At 28.7% G+C, this 14,598-nt stretch overlaps 1 protein-coding gene and 3 non-coding genes across 4 annotated transcripts in view; 2 read left to right on the plus strand and 2 right to left on the minus strand.

Annotated features, from left to right (window-relative positions):
• Nucleotides 1–13,229, minus strand: part of LOC123295434 (TNF receptor-associated factor 4) — a 149,850-nt gene extending 136,621 nt beyond the window's left edge. Inside the window, exon 1 of the mRNA XM_044876782.1 lies at nucleotides 13,118–13,229. Within this exon, the coding sequence (XP_044732717.1) occupies nucleotides 13,118–13,152 (35 nt within the window). The 5' untranslated portion in view covers nucleotides 13,153–13,229. The remainder of the gene's footprint in view (nucleotides 1–13,117) is intronic.
• Trnad-guc lies at nucleotides 7,173–7,244 on the plus strand. Its single transcript has one exon. It is a non-coding gene; the product is annotated as a tRNA-Asp (tRNA).
• On the minus strand, nucleotides 9,054–9,125 carry Trnad-guc. The gene has a single exon. It is a non-coding gene; the product is annotated as a tRNA-Asp (tRNA).
• On the plus strand, nucleotides 11,746–11,818 carry Trnar-ucu. The gene has a single exon. It is a non-coding gene; the product is annotated as a tRNA-Arg (tRNA).
• Nucleotides 13,230–14,598: the final 1,369 nt, after the last annotated feature.

Genomic DNA, 14,598 nt, shown 5'->3' on the forward strand with positions numbered 1-14,598 from the left:
TGATAAATTCATTTTGAAATCATAATAGTTTTTTTTTTTTTTGAATATTTTTTATGGATCTGTTTTTACAGTTTTTTATTTCTAACTAATTAAAAACTTTTTTCATTGTATCGAAGAGTTTTTAATATACAGAGTTTTACTAATATACAGAATACAGAGTAAATGTTTTCATTCCGAAAATCGACATTGATGTCCTTAAAATGTTAAATAAAAACTATTGAAATTAGGTAAAATTTTCAAGATTGTTTAGATAATTTAGTCTAATTTAATTCGATATATAAAGTTTAAAAATTTTAAAAAATCGTAGCGCAGGAGCGGCGTTAGATAAACGAATTCCCACAGATATTGAAAAAAAAAACACATTTTTCTTAAAATCGAATATTGCATTTTGTTTTTCAATAATTTTTAATTCAAAAACTAAACGTCTCGAAAAAATCACAAGAGTTCTTTTTTGCTTAAAACTGATCAAAAAATACAAAAATATCTTGTATTTTGAAAAATTCAAAATTTTGTATTTTGTGCTAAAAAGTATTCTCATAATAGTAGAAGTCCGTTTTACGGATATTGTAGCTCAATTTTAATCCAATATGTAAATTTTATTAAAAAATTTGAAAAATATGTCCAAAATTAATTGAAATTAGATCAAGTAGACCAAAATTTTTTGGGATTTTTATGACCTCATCAATGCCAGTTTGTACTTCTGTTATCAAATTAATTATTATCGCGCTCGTTAAGCCTCAAGTATGGAGCAAAGAATAAATCTGACTTAAGTGTTACTAAGAAGAGTTTACTGCGTTTGGCTTGTGGACCAAGCCAAAGCCTGTTTTAACAAGTTAAAACAGACCTATTAATATGATAATTAAAAACTGTTGTTTTTATAAACTCTGGTATCACAAATTAATGACCTTGGATATATCGTTTTTGTATCAAACTAAACATAAAATAGAAAAAAATCTGATATAGGCACCATATAACATCCTTGTACGCATATAAATTAGTAAAATTGAATTCAAATCCCAAGGATAGCCAAAGAAGTAATATTTTTTTGAAATTTAAAAATACTCGATATTGCTACAAGCACAAAATTTTAGAAGTGAAGATGCACAAATATTATATTATAATGCTATCCTTAATCCAAAATTTCAGCAGTCCTAAATTCTAAGTTTCTAGTCCCCGACTAATAGTTTTTGAGCAGCTATGAGATACACACATACGTATACAGAACAAAAAAGTCATAGCAAGCAATGCTGAATTAAGCCAGCGCGAGACCAAGGCAGCAAATACTATCAACGGATGTGTGTTTTTTCTTGGGGCCCCGGTGGGGAAGGCCTTTTAGCAAAAAATTACCTACTGACTTCCTTACACTTTTCTTCTATTTGCCTGCTTTTGTTTTGTTTTTTTTTTTAGTCTTCGTAAATCTACCTCGAGGAATGTCACCAAGGGTGCCCTTTGGTCAAACTTATGTTCCAATCAGCTACAATTTTTCAGTCATTGCAGAATGAGCACGGCCTTTAGCATTTATTACTTTTGCCCTAATCCGTCACTGGTTGCAATAAAATATGTTCTTAACATGTTAGTAAATAAATATTATCTTAGATGATACTTCAATTTTTAAGCGGTCAAAAACTTATTTTCTTGATTAAAGTATTGAGATCGTTCAAGATGTATTTACTTGTTATAAGACCTTCAACAGCCAAATAAACGATTGTTCTTCAATATAGTGTTTTTTTTTACTGTGCACGTATCGACGTCACAGCGAAAGTAGTCAAAATAGATATAGGTGTCCTCAAAGTGGTTATTTCGATTGAAAACGCGGCATTCCAATACTTCCTTCACCTGATACAAGGAAGTAAAATTTTTATAAAAATTTCTTTCAAAACATATCACCACACATCCATATGTGAACCATCTGCTTTTGTTATAAAATTATACATATATACCTTTATCCATTCATATGTTATGGTATGCTTGGTGTAGACAGACACATTGGAAGATTGCAACCATCACGTATACATCTCTTTGTCACATTCCAAATCACCAGGTGCTTGGTTTGGTTAGCTGTTGGCTTGGAGATCGTATCAAAATCATTTTTGGAGAATAAATATTTTTGAAATACATTAAATTTACTTATTTTATTATAACATTGATAGAAATTAAAATGATTTCGTAAAATCACGGTAAGAATTTCATCCAAGAAATTTTGTAGCAAATTCTAATTTGGACTTGCTTGAAAATAAATGAAAAGGACCTTCTATTTAAATTTCACAAGGATGAAACATAGACGTTACTACTTTTTCGCCTAACTCGAAAAACTAAAATCTCAAGAAATTAGAAAGTTGTTTTTAATTCTCTGAAAATAATAGCAGAAATACCGACAACTTCCGAGCTAGTTCTAATAAGAGAAAAAAAGCTGTTAATGCATCTCTAAATTACGATTGTTAATTATAGTTTTCTACGTAAAATTTATGTTTCAACTGCTCCAATCATTTGTAATTCCAGCCATGCCATACCTCCAACCATCAGTGTTTTCAGTAAAACTTCTTCTTTTTGTGCATCTGCATTTCTAACAACATGCAGTCATCGGTGATTACGCTCACAACGAGTACTTTTTTTTAATTATACGTTTCCCAATGTGAGCTCACGGCTAATACAGTAATCGTTATGCAGCCCAAAACGGATTATCAAAAACTTACGAAAAGATATCATTCTTAAAATAAAATATAAAAGATTATTTCAAACTTGCAATTTTGCATTGAAAGGTTATTGGTTTAAGAAATCCTGGACATAAAGATTATCTTCCTCAAGCCACCTTTTTTTCATAACGACTCACACTAAATTTTAGTTGCAGACGACTAACTTTGCTCTTAATACAGATTCTGGCAGAGCAAATTTCCTTTAATGAATCTGTTCTTATTGTCTTCATTATTTCAACTTTGGCACGTTTTGCCAGTTAATTTCGTTTCCTGTTTCCTTATCCAAAATATATCATTTAGAATAGTTTTTGTATTAAGTAGTGAAACAAATAATATTGATTTCGTCGAATTCATTATTCTATTTTTTTTATTAGTTACAGAAAGTGTAGCAAAGTAATTCAAAACTGAACAAAAAAAATATTTTATGAAAAAAAAAAATTACAAAGATGTTTTTGTCTGATGATGTTGGCAACCAAGGCAAGCCACGCGACTACCTCCTTTTAGCCGACCAACCATCTGCCAGTTAGCCCCTTAAACATAATCTACACACGTGTGTTCTACACATACTTTTAAGTACTTATAATAGACAGTATACCTTCTCTAATTTATTTCCTTTTCTTTCTTATACATACACAATACCCATATTAACCTACCATGATCAGATCACATTATGTAACCAGCGAAATGAAATATACATACAGCAGCTTACAAAATGATAAAAGAGCTGGGCAAAAAAAACCACCATTGTAAAGGCAACATCTATGAATTTTAGATGACTGAAAAAATTCGAAAATTGCAACTACAGTGGTAACCGGGTCTCCAACCCGCAAGTCCGGCACCCCCTGTTATCCGACGTGTCACATACATGACATACATAATGGAGTATGATTTGTTCTTCAGAGTATAACATATAGAATATTATCTTTGGGTTTGTGATTTGTCGGATTACAAGGTACTTGAAAAAATTCCGGACTATAGGAGGTCTTAGACAATACTTTATAATCCGACAAATTTGATAGTTCAACACTGTCCTGTTTTGTGCCTTTATTTCGACCATTAGTTCTCGAGATCCTGAAGTTTTAATAACTCTACTGCTCTTACTTTCAGCATACAACGAATATGTTCAATTGGTCACTAGACAATAATATCTATTCTCAACCTGGAGAATAAGATAAATAAGAAAAAAATTCAGAGTGCATTGTCTTAGTGAAAGAGGAATTAGAGTCACTAATACTTCAGTATTTAGAAAATTAATGGTCGAAATATTATCAAATTTTGACAGCATTAACATTTTTGTGTCAGTCTCGGGACATTTCAAGCCAACTTTATATCCATTTTCACTAGTTCTTAATACATTGTAGCGTCTGTCAGTTGTTTTTTAGAAAGATATTAACGTTTCTAGATATACTCCATATATTGTACTTTCTGAAAAGGGCACAAGATAAGATGAAACCTAATAGTCGAAATATTATCAAATTTTGACACCATCAACACTTTTGTGTCAGTCTCGGGAGTTTTCAAGGCACCTTTACATCCATTTTCTCTGGTTCTTAATACATTGTAGCGTCTGTCAATTGTCTTTTAGAAGGATATTAACGTTTCTAGATTTACTCCACATATTGTTCTTTCTAAAAAGGGGAACAAGATAAGAGGAACATTATAAATCTTCCAGGTCTAAAATAAAAACCCACCTCTATTGAATTGTTATAACGAAATTTTAATTTTTTTACATATTTTATTATTTAAATGCAATCAGGGTAACTGCTCCTTCTTGTGAAGTAGAAAATTTATCACTAGGGTGTGGATGAAACTATACATTAAGCTAACTAAAATTTCGTAGCCTAAAAAGTCGTTTAATGTTTTAAGCTGTGAGTTTAGAATTTTAGAGTTTAAACTTTCTTCCTTCCCATAAACATTCATGAAAATTTTATCATTAACTATCGATCAATTCTTTTGTTTCAGTCATTGCGACAATCGGATAAATTTTTGGACTTCATAACTATGATCCGTAGGTATTTAACTTTTAAAATAGATAACTTTAGAATGGTAAGTATTTTCCACTATTTTAAACATTTTCTTAAATATTAATCCTATATTTTTTTGTCCTAATGCCGGTTTTCTACTTAACGGGCAGTTTAGTTTTCGTTGAAAAATAAAAAGAAAATTGAAACTGTAATGGCTATTACATTGCCAGTCTTCAAAAAGTTTGTAAAAAGTTGCAGTTTTAATTTTTTCGAAACGAGTTTCTGTTTTGTTTTTGTTTGTCCGTTTAGTGGAAACCGGCATAATGAAGCAAGAAAACTGATTTAACATACTACAGTATAAAATTAAAAAACACAAAACATCCTTTGAAAAAAAATTACACAATTGTGCTCAGCATCGAAGTATATATTGTTTGAAATCCAAAAGTAACAGAAAAAAAAAACCATAAATTATATCAAAAAATCTATTATACGTAAAATAGTATATGCGTAGCATTAAGACAGGCAAACAGACAGACACACTTTGTGAAAATGATCCAATCAGTGCCCTTCTGCAATTTATTAAAGGAAATATCGAATTACTTCCGTAATTATAAATTACGAATAAGTGTATTAAAGTATAACAATAACAAAATAACAAAAATATAAGAATAATAATAACAAACATAAATATTTTGTTAACAAATAAAATAATACTAAACAATTTATTTAATAATCTGTTGATTTCATCTTTTTTTAAACATGAACGATTATAATTATTATTACATTTGTAATAACTAAGTATTGTAATTGTATACGTCTGAATAGAAATGATATAAAAATACAATACAAAATATAGTTGTTATATTTTATGTGTATCAAAAGGGTTTAATTAAATTGTATTCTTAAACAATCAGCGAGATCACATTTAGAATCCTTTGAGATACGATCTACCATCTGCTCTGCTTGGTCGGACAATGGTTGTCCGATAATTCAATGTCCTTTATCCTAAAAACTCCCAAGAATATGAATTGTTTCATTCAAATCTTGTTATAAAATTAAGCATTCTGTCCATCAATGAAAAGATTCGTAACTAAAAAAAATACGAAAGGAGTCGTGGAACACCCGGTAGGAACTATATCCCTTTCGTACTTGGTACATTATAAATGTAGCGCTTACTTTTTTTTATTTTTCAATACGTATATATATATATATACATACTTTATTATTTCCGAATTGTTTAATAATTATTAATGTTATCAAGTGATCATAGTATCCGATAAATTCCCTGCTACGTTTTCTCAGACCGATAGCTTAAATACACTCACGAAGTTTCAAATATGTATTAAACATTTAACAAAAAGTGTGTTGTCCCGTGGACTATTATGTCCTATACAGTCGGTCTTTTTGATAAATTTATTATTTTGCTGATATTATTAATTTACGAACATGAATTATTATTATTGAACAAGTTTATTTGTTACTTGTATTTGAGAAAGAAAGTGGTTCCAATCTTACGTAAAAACGTTTTTAATTACTTTGAATCAAGTTCTTTATATATATTTACAGTTAGTTAAGTAATATCTAAATGATATGACCAAGTTTTTGATATCATCCATATGATACCTTTATTACCGATATTAATTACTATAATTTTATGTGTGACTTTTTATATTTAATATCACAGATAGATATTATTATTTCTTTAACAGGAAATCAAAGATAATTACTAAGATTTTTATAGATAGAGATCAAATATTTACGTTAAATATTATTCAAATTTTTATATCAACAATAATTTGGGTTTTATATATAATTCTGCAGGATCGCGTTATTTTATTAACACGTGAATTTACTCACATACCATGCCACACGTACGTAATAGATTAAGAAATTTGTTAGTGCTTGAATTTAAAGGTTTCGCCTACGACAAATGTTTCCAACACTAAGATTTTCATTTCTGTTTAAATTTTTATTCTCTACACCACTGTGGCCTAAAAATGGTTATATAACAAGTGAAATTTACAAAATTTTAAAAACACCCCGTCAAATAGGGTCTTTTTTTGTAGCTTCTCCAAAATGAACAAAATTCCTTGAAAGTGTAACGACATTGTAATTGCGTTTCTATCGAATGTATGTACATTCGATAGATACTACTTTGCTTTGTAGACAAACATTACCTTAACAACGCCTGTTGTTTGTACTCCAGAAAATTGCGGAATAAATTCTCAAACATAGTTCTTTTGGTTTTATTTCGTATTTTATATTTCAGCATTTTCAGATGTAAGAGCAACCTCTTACAAAAGATAGCTGAAAACACTATCGGATAAATTATCTATCAACAAAACAAACAAAAAAACAAAATCAGTTCATTCGTTTAAGAGTTAGAAGCTACGATGGCACAGGCAGACACATAGCAATTGAACTTATAACACCCCATTTTCCTGCGGGTTGAAAAATATACAAATTGTATTGGAAGATTTGATACAGTACTAAAAATTTGACTCAAGATAACAAGTCTTCGGTAGTATAGTGGTCAGTATCCCCGCCTGTCACGCGGGAGACCGGGGTTCGATTCCCCGCCGGAGAGAAAATTTTTTTATTTTCTATTTATTTATTCATTCTTAACGGTCTCTAAATGTATTGCATATTAAACCAGGAAAGTAGGAGATACATTATGACGCCAGATTTAAAGTAAAATGGATCTTGCATCCTTTTTCCTATGAAACGAGCTAAAAATTATAATACTGTTCGACCCAGTCCGTCTATAAGGTTTCTATAAAACATAATTAACACGCATTATTTTACCGTTTACTTCCACTGAGATTAAGATGCACGCCGGGTCTAAGTTTAAAAAAAGCTTGGTCCTAGTATTATGAATAAAAATAAAAGTATAAATGACTCATTTTTACAAAAAATGGATCAAAACCTCTTACTGAAAATACTTAAATGTACCCGAAAATATTACTCTCCTTCTTAATGAAATTCTTAAAATACCAAATAAAAGTAAAATATTTGGCATGCAAGGTCGACCTTAGTTGTATATTTTATACTTCTTTCTACAAATGGTTCGGTCTCGTAAAAATTTCCAATATCAACTAAACACGACAAACAAAAATTTGCGTGGTACTTTATCTATTTGTGTAATGAAGTGGAACTTGAAAAATATTCAAACTATTCGCAAGAATTTGCAATAAAATGTCTCCCACGTTTCTATTTTTTTTAATCATATTAAAATACTAGTTTTTATACTCAAAAATAGAATCCTTTCTAGGATTCCGTATCAAAATTACAAATATGTTTAAAATTTTTAATTCAGAAAGAATTATTGCAAAAATTAATTATTTTTTTCCTATCGCTTCCACCATAATTTGAAGTATATAGGTACACTCCATAGTCTTAAATTAGAAAACTAAAATAAAAACACTCAATTCCTAAATTAAAAAGCCATTTTTTAAAAGGAATTAAAAAGTGTAAAATTATTAAAATGATTTCAATTGGAGTGAAAAATGTTAAAAAGCGTGGATTCTGCCCTTCACACATTCTCATAATCAGTAACTTAATAAATAACGCGCACTCTTTTAACATTAGACTCTTTTTTGACATTCATTCAATTTTACTGACATAATTATTTAATTATTTTATACTTATTAAACCCAATAAATGAAATATGTCAAGGTATATTAAATTTAGTCCTACCATTGTAAAGTTTGGAGATATTGATATTACAAATCTAATAGTCCATTTCCGTTTATCCGTCTGTCCATCTGTCTCAAAAACGAAAAGAGATATATGCTGAAATTTTGATAGTGTGTTCAAGGCGTGAAAAGTTTGAGTTTGGCTCATAGGTCCGTGGCACCCATCTTTTAAACCATAACAGATAAAACAAAAATTTAAATACAAAATTATGTGATGAAGTTCTTTTTCTAAAAGTAAACAACTTTTGTTTAAAACTTTATTTTCCCGTGAGGGTCCAAATTTGGTTAAAACTTAATTTTCCATTTTCTCGAAAACTATAAAAGATAGGGAATTGAAAATTTTGAGGTAGCTTCAAATAGTGAATCTAAACCTATCCAATAATAAAGTGATCAAAGAGATTAATTTTAGGGGAAACAAATTTTGATGTTTAATAACTTCTTTCAAAACTAGTAGATTCAAAAAAAAAAAAAGAAAAAGTATTCTAAAAAAAATTTCGTGTTATTTTAACAATTAACTGAATCAATAATTCATTTTCACTTGTTTTCTTTTATCGTTTCAAGAAATGCTATAGTAAAAATTCATTGTGTTTTTTTCGTACCTATCTTCGCATGAAACGTTTACTTTTGTAAACGTTGTAAATAAATCTAAGAGTATTGTTTACTCAGATAAATAATATCTACATAAATTCAAAAAATATATTCTCTCCGGCGGGGAATCGAACCCCGGTCTCCCGCGTGACAGGCGGGGATACTGACCACTATACTACCGAAGACTTATTACACACGTTCAAATTTTTTTAACATTTTTTTTTTTTTAGAGATAACATAACTTGAAACATTTGTTCATTATTTGGTTATTCTGATTTATTTTGATTCATATCTGACTCAAATTAGTCTAGATCAAATATAGCGTAATGGCTTTGTCAAATATTTCTTAGACTAATACCTCACTATGTATTAACTTTCTCCACTTAACACTATCGATTTTTTTTTCAATAAAAGCATAATCTTTACCGGTAATCTATAAAATTGTGTTTTTAAACCCCACCTATGTCAACAACAAATTTTTATGAACTAGCTTAATTCATAGGAAAAAATTATAAGTTAAAATAATGTTATGCCTACATAATAATTATCTATAACTTCATAACATGTATGCAAAAAAAAAATTATAGCAGGTGTTCCCGTTTCATTCTTCAACAAAATAGGGTTCAGTTTAGCGTTATATTTATAAATTACGTAGGTACCTTATCATTACAGTCAATTGAATAAATAATATGAAATTTTCTGGAAATGTATATTATTTTAGGGTTTAATAAATAGTATGTTTTGTAATTTTTATCAGGGCAGTCATTTTTAATAATATGACCTTAAATATATGAATTATGTCAACAATTATTAGATATCATTTATTTTTATTGAATAGGTTTTTGTTAAATTTATCAGCATTGAAATTAATAATAAGGGTGCAGCTATAACCATAAGTTATATCGATAAACTTTTGCAGTAATTTTGTTATAAAAGTCATTATATAATCATAAAATTATTTTTAGAAAATTTTACCCTAAAAACCATAATCCAATACCCAAAACCATTTAAATAATTTAAATACCTTGAATATGTTACCTTGAAACTAGCAAAAAGATATAGAAAATTTGTTTATATAATTTCTGTCCTGTCACGATTTTAGCTGGCATTACAACTGACTTTACTGGCATTACTTGCTAAATTCTACATTAGCAAAATTTAATCTACGTGAACCATTGAGAATAGAAATTGTTACCAAATTTTTTTTGGAATTTCATAATGTTCGTATCAGTCCAGCGCGGGTTACAAGATTTATCCCTTCTTCTCAATATATTTTAGCGGATTTTTTACTATACTCAACAACTCTGATTCAGCTGAGAGAATGTGTAGGCTGATTCTCTGTTCTGATCTTGTAGGTTGATTGGAAAATTCTGGAGGTATATGTAATTTGAAGTAAAAATTGTAAAAATTGTTATACAAATTTCAATGAGTCCAAGTAAGAACTTTGGATAGGATTAAAAAAATCGTGCAATACGCATAGTCAAGGCTGAACGTAGGCGATTTTGAACGCAGATAAAATAATGCAAAAAATGGTTATCTGAAGAAACTGATTGACTATTTATCGATTAACACACAGCTGAAACCGCTGGGTCTAGAAGCATGAAATTTTACACAAACGTTCCTTAAATGACGTTAGTGTTCCCTGAAAAGTGAACACAGTTTTTTTACATACATGCATCCCCTAAGGGGTTAGAGCGAGGGTTGAAAGTTTATTTGAAACTTGGTCAATTTTGAAGTTAGAAATGCAAAAAATTAAATATGAGCTCATGGTTCAAAGCAAAAGTTTACTGTGTTACTATTTTCAATGAACTCCATAGCCTAAGTGTGTCCTTCCTGAACAGCCAATATAACCTAACCTAACCTGCTATTTTCAAAATTCATTCTTCAAGGGACTAAAATACGGATGATAGTTTATATGAAAACTCCATGACATAATGCCGCGTTATTTTCCAAGGGGATGTACAGGCAGATTGAAGGATATCATGTGGGACTCTAATGTTGGCATTGTCTATATTGGGAGTAGTATAAGGGTATAGAGGTGATAAGTGGGGTAAAGGTGATTCTATAAATGAATCAATGATTCACTTAATGAATCATGTATGAAATGCATTGATATGAAACATTATCACGAGCGAAGCTGTGGACAAAATCAAGAAAAAAAAATTTGTTCAATTCATTATCATTTTGTCAAAAAACAAAAAGTATAGAAAAATTCTACCCTTAAAGTAAAACAAAGAAGATATTTTATTATAATCGTGTACTGGCAAACATTTGGCGAATTATTACAGTTTATCTATCTATATATTATTTTTTCCGAAAACTTAATGCATTTTGTATGTATATTTTTTATTTTCAATATAATTTTATTAAAAGCCATAAAAACCAAAAAAAAAACAACAGTAGAGTAATAAAAAGAAGGCATTTGCTTTTACAATTTTACATTGACGCATTGACGCATAGATATTTTAGATAATATTCATTCAATTCGTTCTAGTTTATTATTTATACTTTTTTGTATAAAAAAAAGGACATATGAAAATGTTACGGTTAAATATGTATACATTGTTGACAGAGTAACACGAAACTACCAATAATTGACCATTACTTACTGTTGTGTTTGAGCTGTCATATAATATGTGTCATCATGTAATATATCGTTTTATACTTTATTATTGTTTGCATGGGCTGTTTTAAAAAGTTTTAGTTTAAATATATGAAAGAATAATCAAATCTACCTATTTTATTAAAAAAATTGGTTCGGATAACAGCTAGGAACTTTTTTATTAAGTTTTCTCTACTTACAAGGTCCCTGTGGCGCAGAGGATAGCGCGTTGGACTTCTAATCCAAAGGTCGTGGGTTCGATCCCCGCCAGGGATGATGTAATATTTTTTTATGAACTGTTAGAATTTGCATTTAAAGCAATTGATTCGTTATATCCAAATCCATAAAAACATGATCTTATATTCGTGCACTATATGTGACAACAGTGTACAATACTAAGACATTGCATCTATAATCATTACACAAATAAAACTAGAAATTTTATAAGTAATGTTTCTTGCTTATCTTTTCAACAAATCGAGGAAGAACCGCTTTCTTGGTACCAAAAAATAATGTTTCAATGCGTTGTTTTTAAAAAACAACGCATTGAAAAATTGAATTGAAGGTAAGAAACATATTCGGGATATCTTTGTTTTTATACTCGGTATATGTTCAGTATGTTAGTTATGCATATTTTGATTGTCAATATTTCATTCCACAAACGGTGAAAAAATTTCTTTTTTTTAGCGAATTGTCGAAGGAAATGGAGTTATTGTTTTTGTACTGATGATGGTATTTTGAACAAAATTTCTTCAAATGTTCATCGATTCAACCTGATAGATGTCAAACATGACCGTCGTTATTAATTTATATATATCTATGTATATACATATGAATCTACCCGTTTATGTAACTGTAACTCTCTAGCGGTCGCAATTTCAAAGGTCAAGTTTGTTAAGGAGAAAAATCGATAGATAAACAGAGTGTGAGAGGGTGCGCAAAGTTCAGAGTTTTGATTTTTTTCAAAATAAAAAATATTTTAGTATTTTTTGATCAGTTTTAAGCAAAAACGTTCTCTTGTTATTTTTTCTCTAGACGCTTAGTTTTGGAAATACAAACTCTTGAAAATCTAAAAATGCAATATTTTGGGAAAAATGTGTTATTTTTTTCAATCCCTGAGAGAATTCTCTTAGCTAACGCAGCTCCAGCGCTACGAATTTTTTAAAAATTAAATATAGAATACTTTTAATTAATCTTATATTTCAGTTTTATTCGATTCCTAAAAAAATTAGTTCATTGAGGAATATGTAATTTTAAGCTTTGGATACTAAAACGCGAACACAAATTTTAAAAAGTACGAAAAGCAATACTATAATTTTAGAAATGATATTTGATAAACAGCCTTCATATTTAACTGCTTGATTTTCTGTTACTAAACAAAACTAAATAAAATTAAATGAAAAAAAAATCAATGTCTCTAAAAATCCATTGTTCAAGTCAATTATATATCCACCCGAACAGAAATTATATTTTAACATTGGTTTTTTTCAAACAAAGCACATGCATTTCTCACCTATAAATAAAAATCCTACTTTTTTTCAAATCGATACACAAAATTTAAAAAAAAAATCTTACCTGTAAATATTTAAGTACAAGGGTACAGTTGTCATGATGTCCAATACCCAGCAATAAATTAAAAATTTGCACGGTACAATTTCAACACTTCACAATTTATTTAATTTTGTTGTTCAAAAAAATAGCACAATAAACTGTTTTAAACTTCACCAGCGGAAAATAGAAATATCTGAAACAATATAATTTTTTAAATTACCAATGTGTTTTTTTTTTTTTTATTAATTTAATTAAATGCTGATTCAAAAATATTTTTAATAAGCAATTTTTTTATTGGAGTTTTAAAAACGCACTTTTAAAAATTGATTTTATGAATTAAAAAAACAATAATTTTATTCTTCACTCACAGAAAAATTTCTTATATTTAAAACTAACGAATGGCAACATGGCTTATCTTTACAAATATAATAATAATATTTCTACTGTATTTTGTTTGGAACATTATAGATAAACAACTTTTGTATGATTTGAAATCTCTGTGGATATCATCGGATCGGTTTATTTAAAAATAAATTTTATACACAAATGTGTGTATTTTCTCTTGTATGTGCAATCTCATAAACTTTACGATATTTTATTTAAATGTGAAATATTTATTGTACATGTAAATTTAGTATGATGTTATTAAAATCTCTTGGGCCTGATTATAATTCAAGAAGTAGTACATTAAAAACTTTAACAAAAACTCCTGTTTTTACCTTACATTCTAATTTTTGCAAAAAAATAAAATAAGTAAATGTAAATGTACTATTATAGAGCCTGGAAAAATAATCCCCCATATTTAATTTTAGTTTCCAAAATAATGCTCTTATAAAATTGAAGCTTGCATAATATTAAATCCCATCACTTTCTGTGTCGATTTTTTTTTAAATTTTCGTTAATTTGAAAGCCTTGCTTAATTTCTGTAATATTATTTTTCATTCAAATTTCAATGAATTAATTTCAACCAAGACGCTCGTGTGTTTATCTGGGTAAGGGCAAGTGTTGTACCTTGATGACCATGTATATACCTTGGATCATCCTTTCGTTTTTTTCTTGAAAGATTTTTTTCTTTTCTAGTGACAGCAACTATATAAAGACAAAATTTACTTATCAGAGAACAAGCCGCTAAGAGAATATTCTAATATGTTAACTGCAAAAAGTAAGAAATTGTGTTTTAATGTTTCTTTATTTAAAGGGCAACTATTGTGTTTTGCGTTCCGAATCACTTTTTATTTTTTGTGCTATATTTCAAATTTAAAAACAAGTGAAAACAAACAATTGACCGAGTTAATTATTGAAATACCATGGATAAATAGTGTTGACTACTCTATCTCAGTGTTAATTATCTCGTAAATAAGGCCTGAGTTCCAATTTGGTAAAGAATATTTCTTCTTTTTTTTTTCTCAGTTTATTCAAGAAGCGAAAGTTCTACAGATAATTATAGAACATTCTGTATATTATATCTATTCAAACAATCCTTCTATAAAAATATTTAAACAATA

The sequence above is a fragment of the Chrysoperla carnea genome, chromosome 3 (assembly GCF_905475395.1).
Source record: "Chrysoperla carnea chromosome 3, inChrCarn1.1, whole genome shotgun sequence".
Lineage (NCBI taxonomy): Eukaryota > Metazoa > Arthropoda > Insecta > Neuroptera > Chrysopidae > Chrysoperla > Chrysoperla carnea.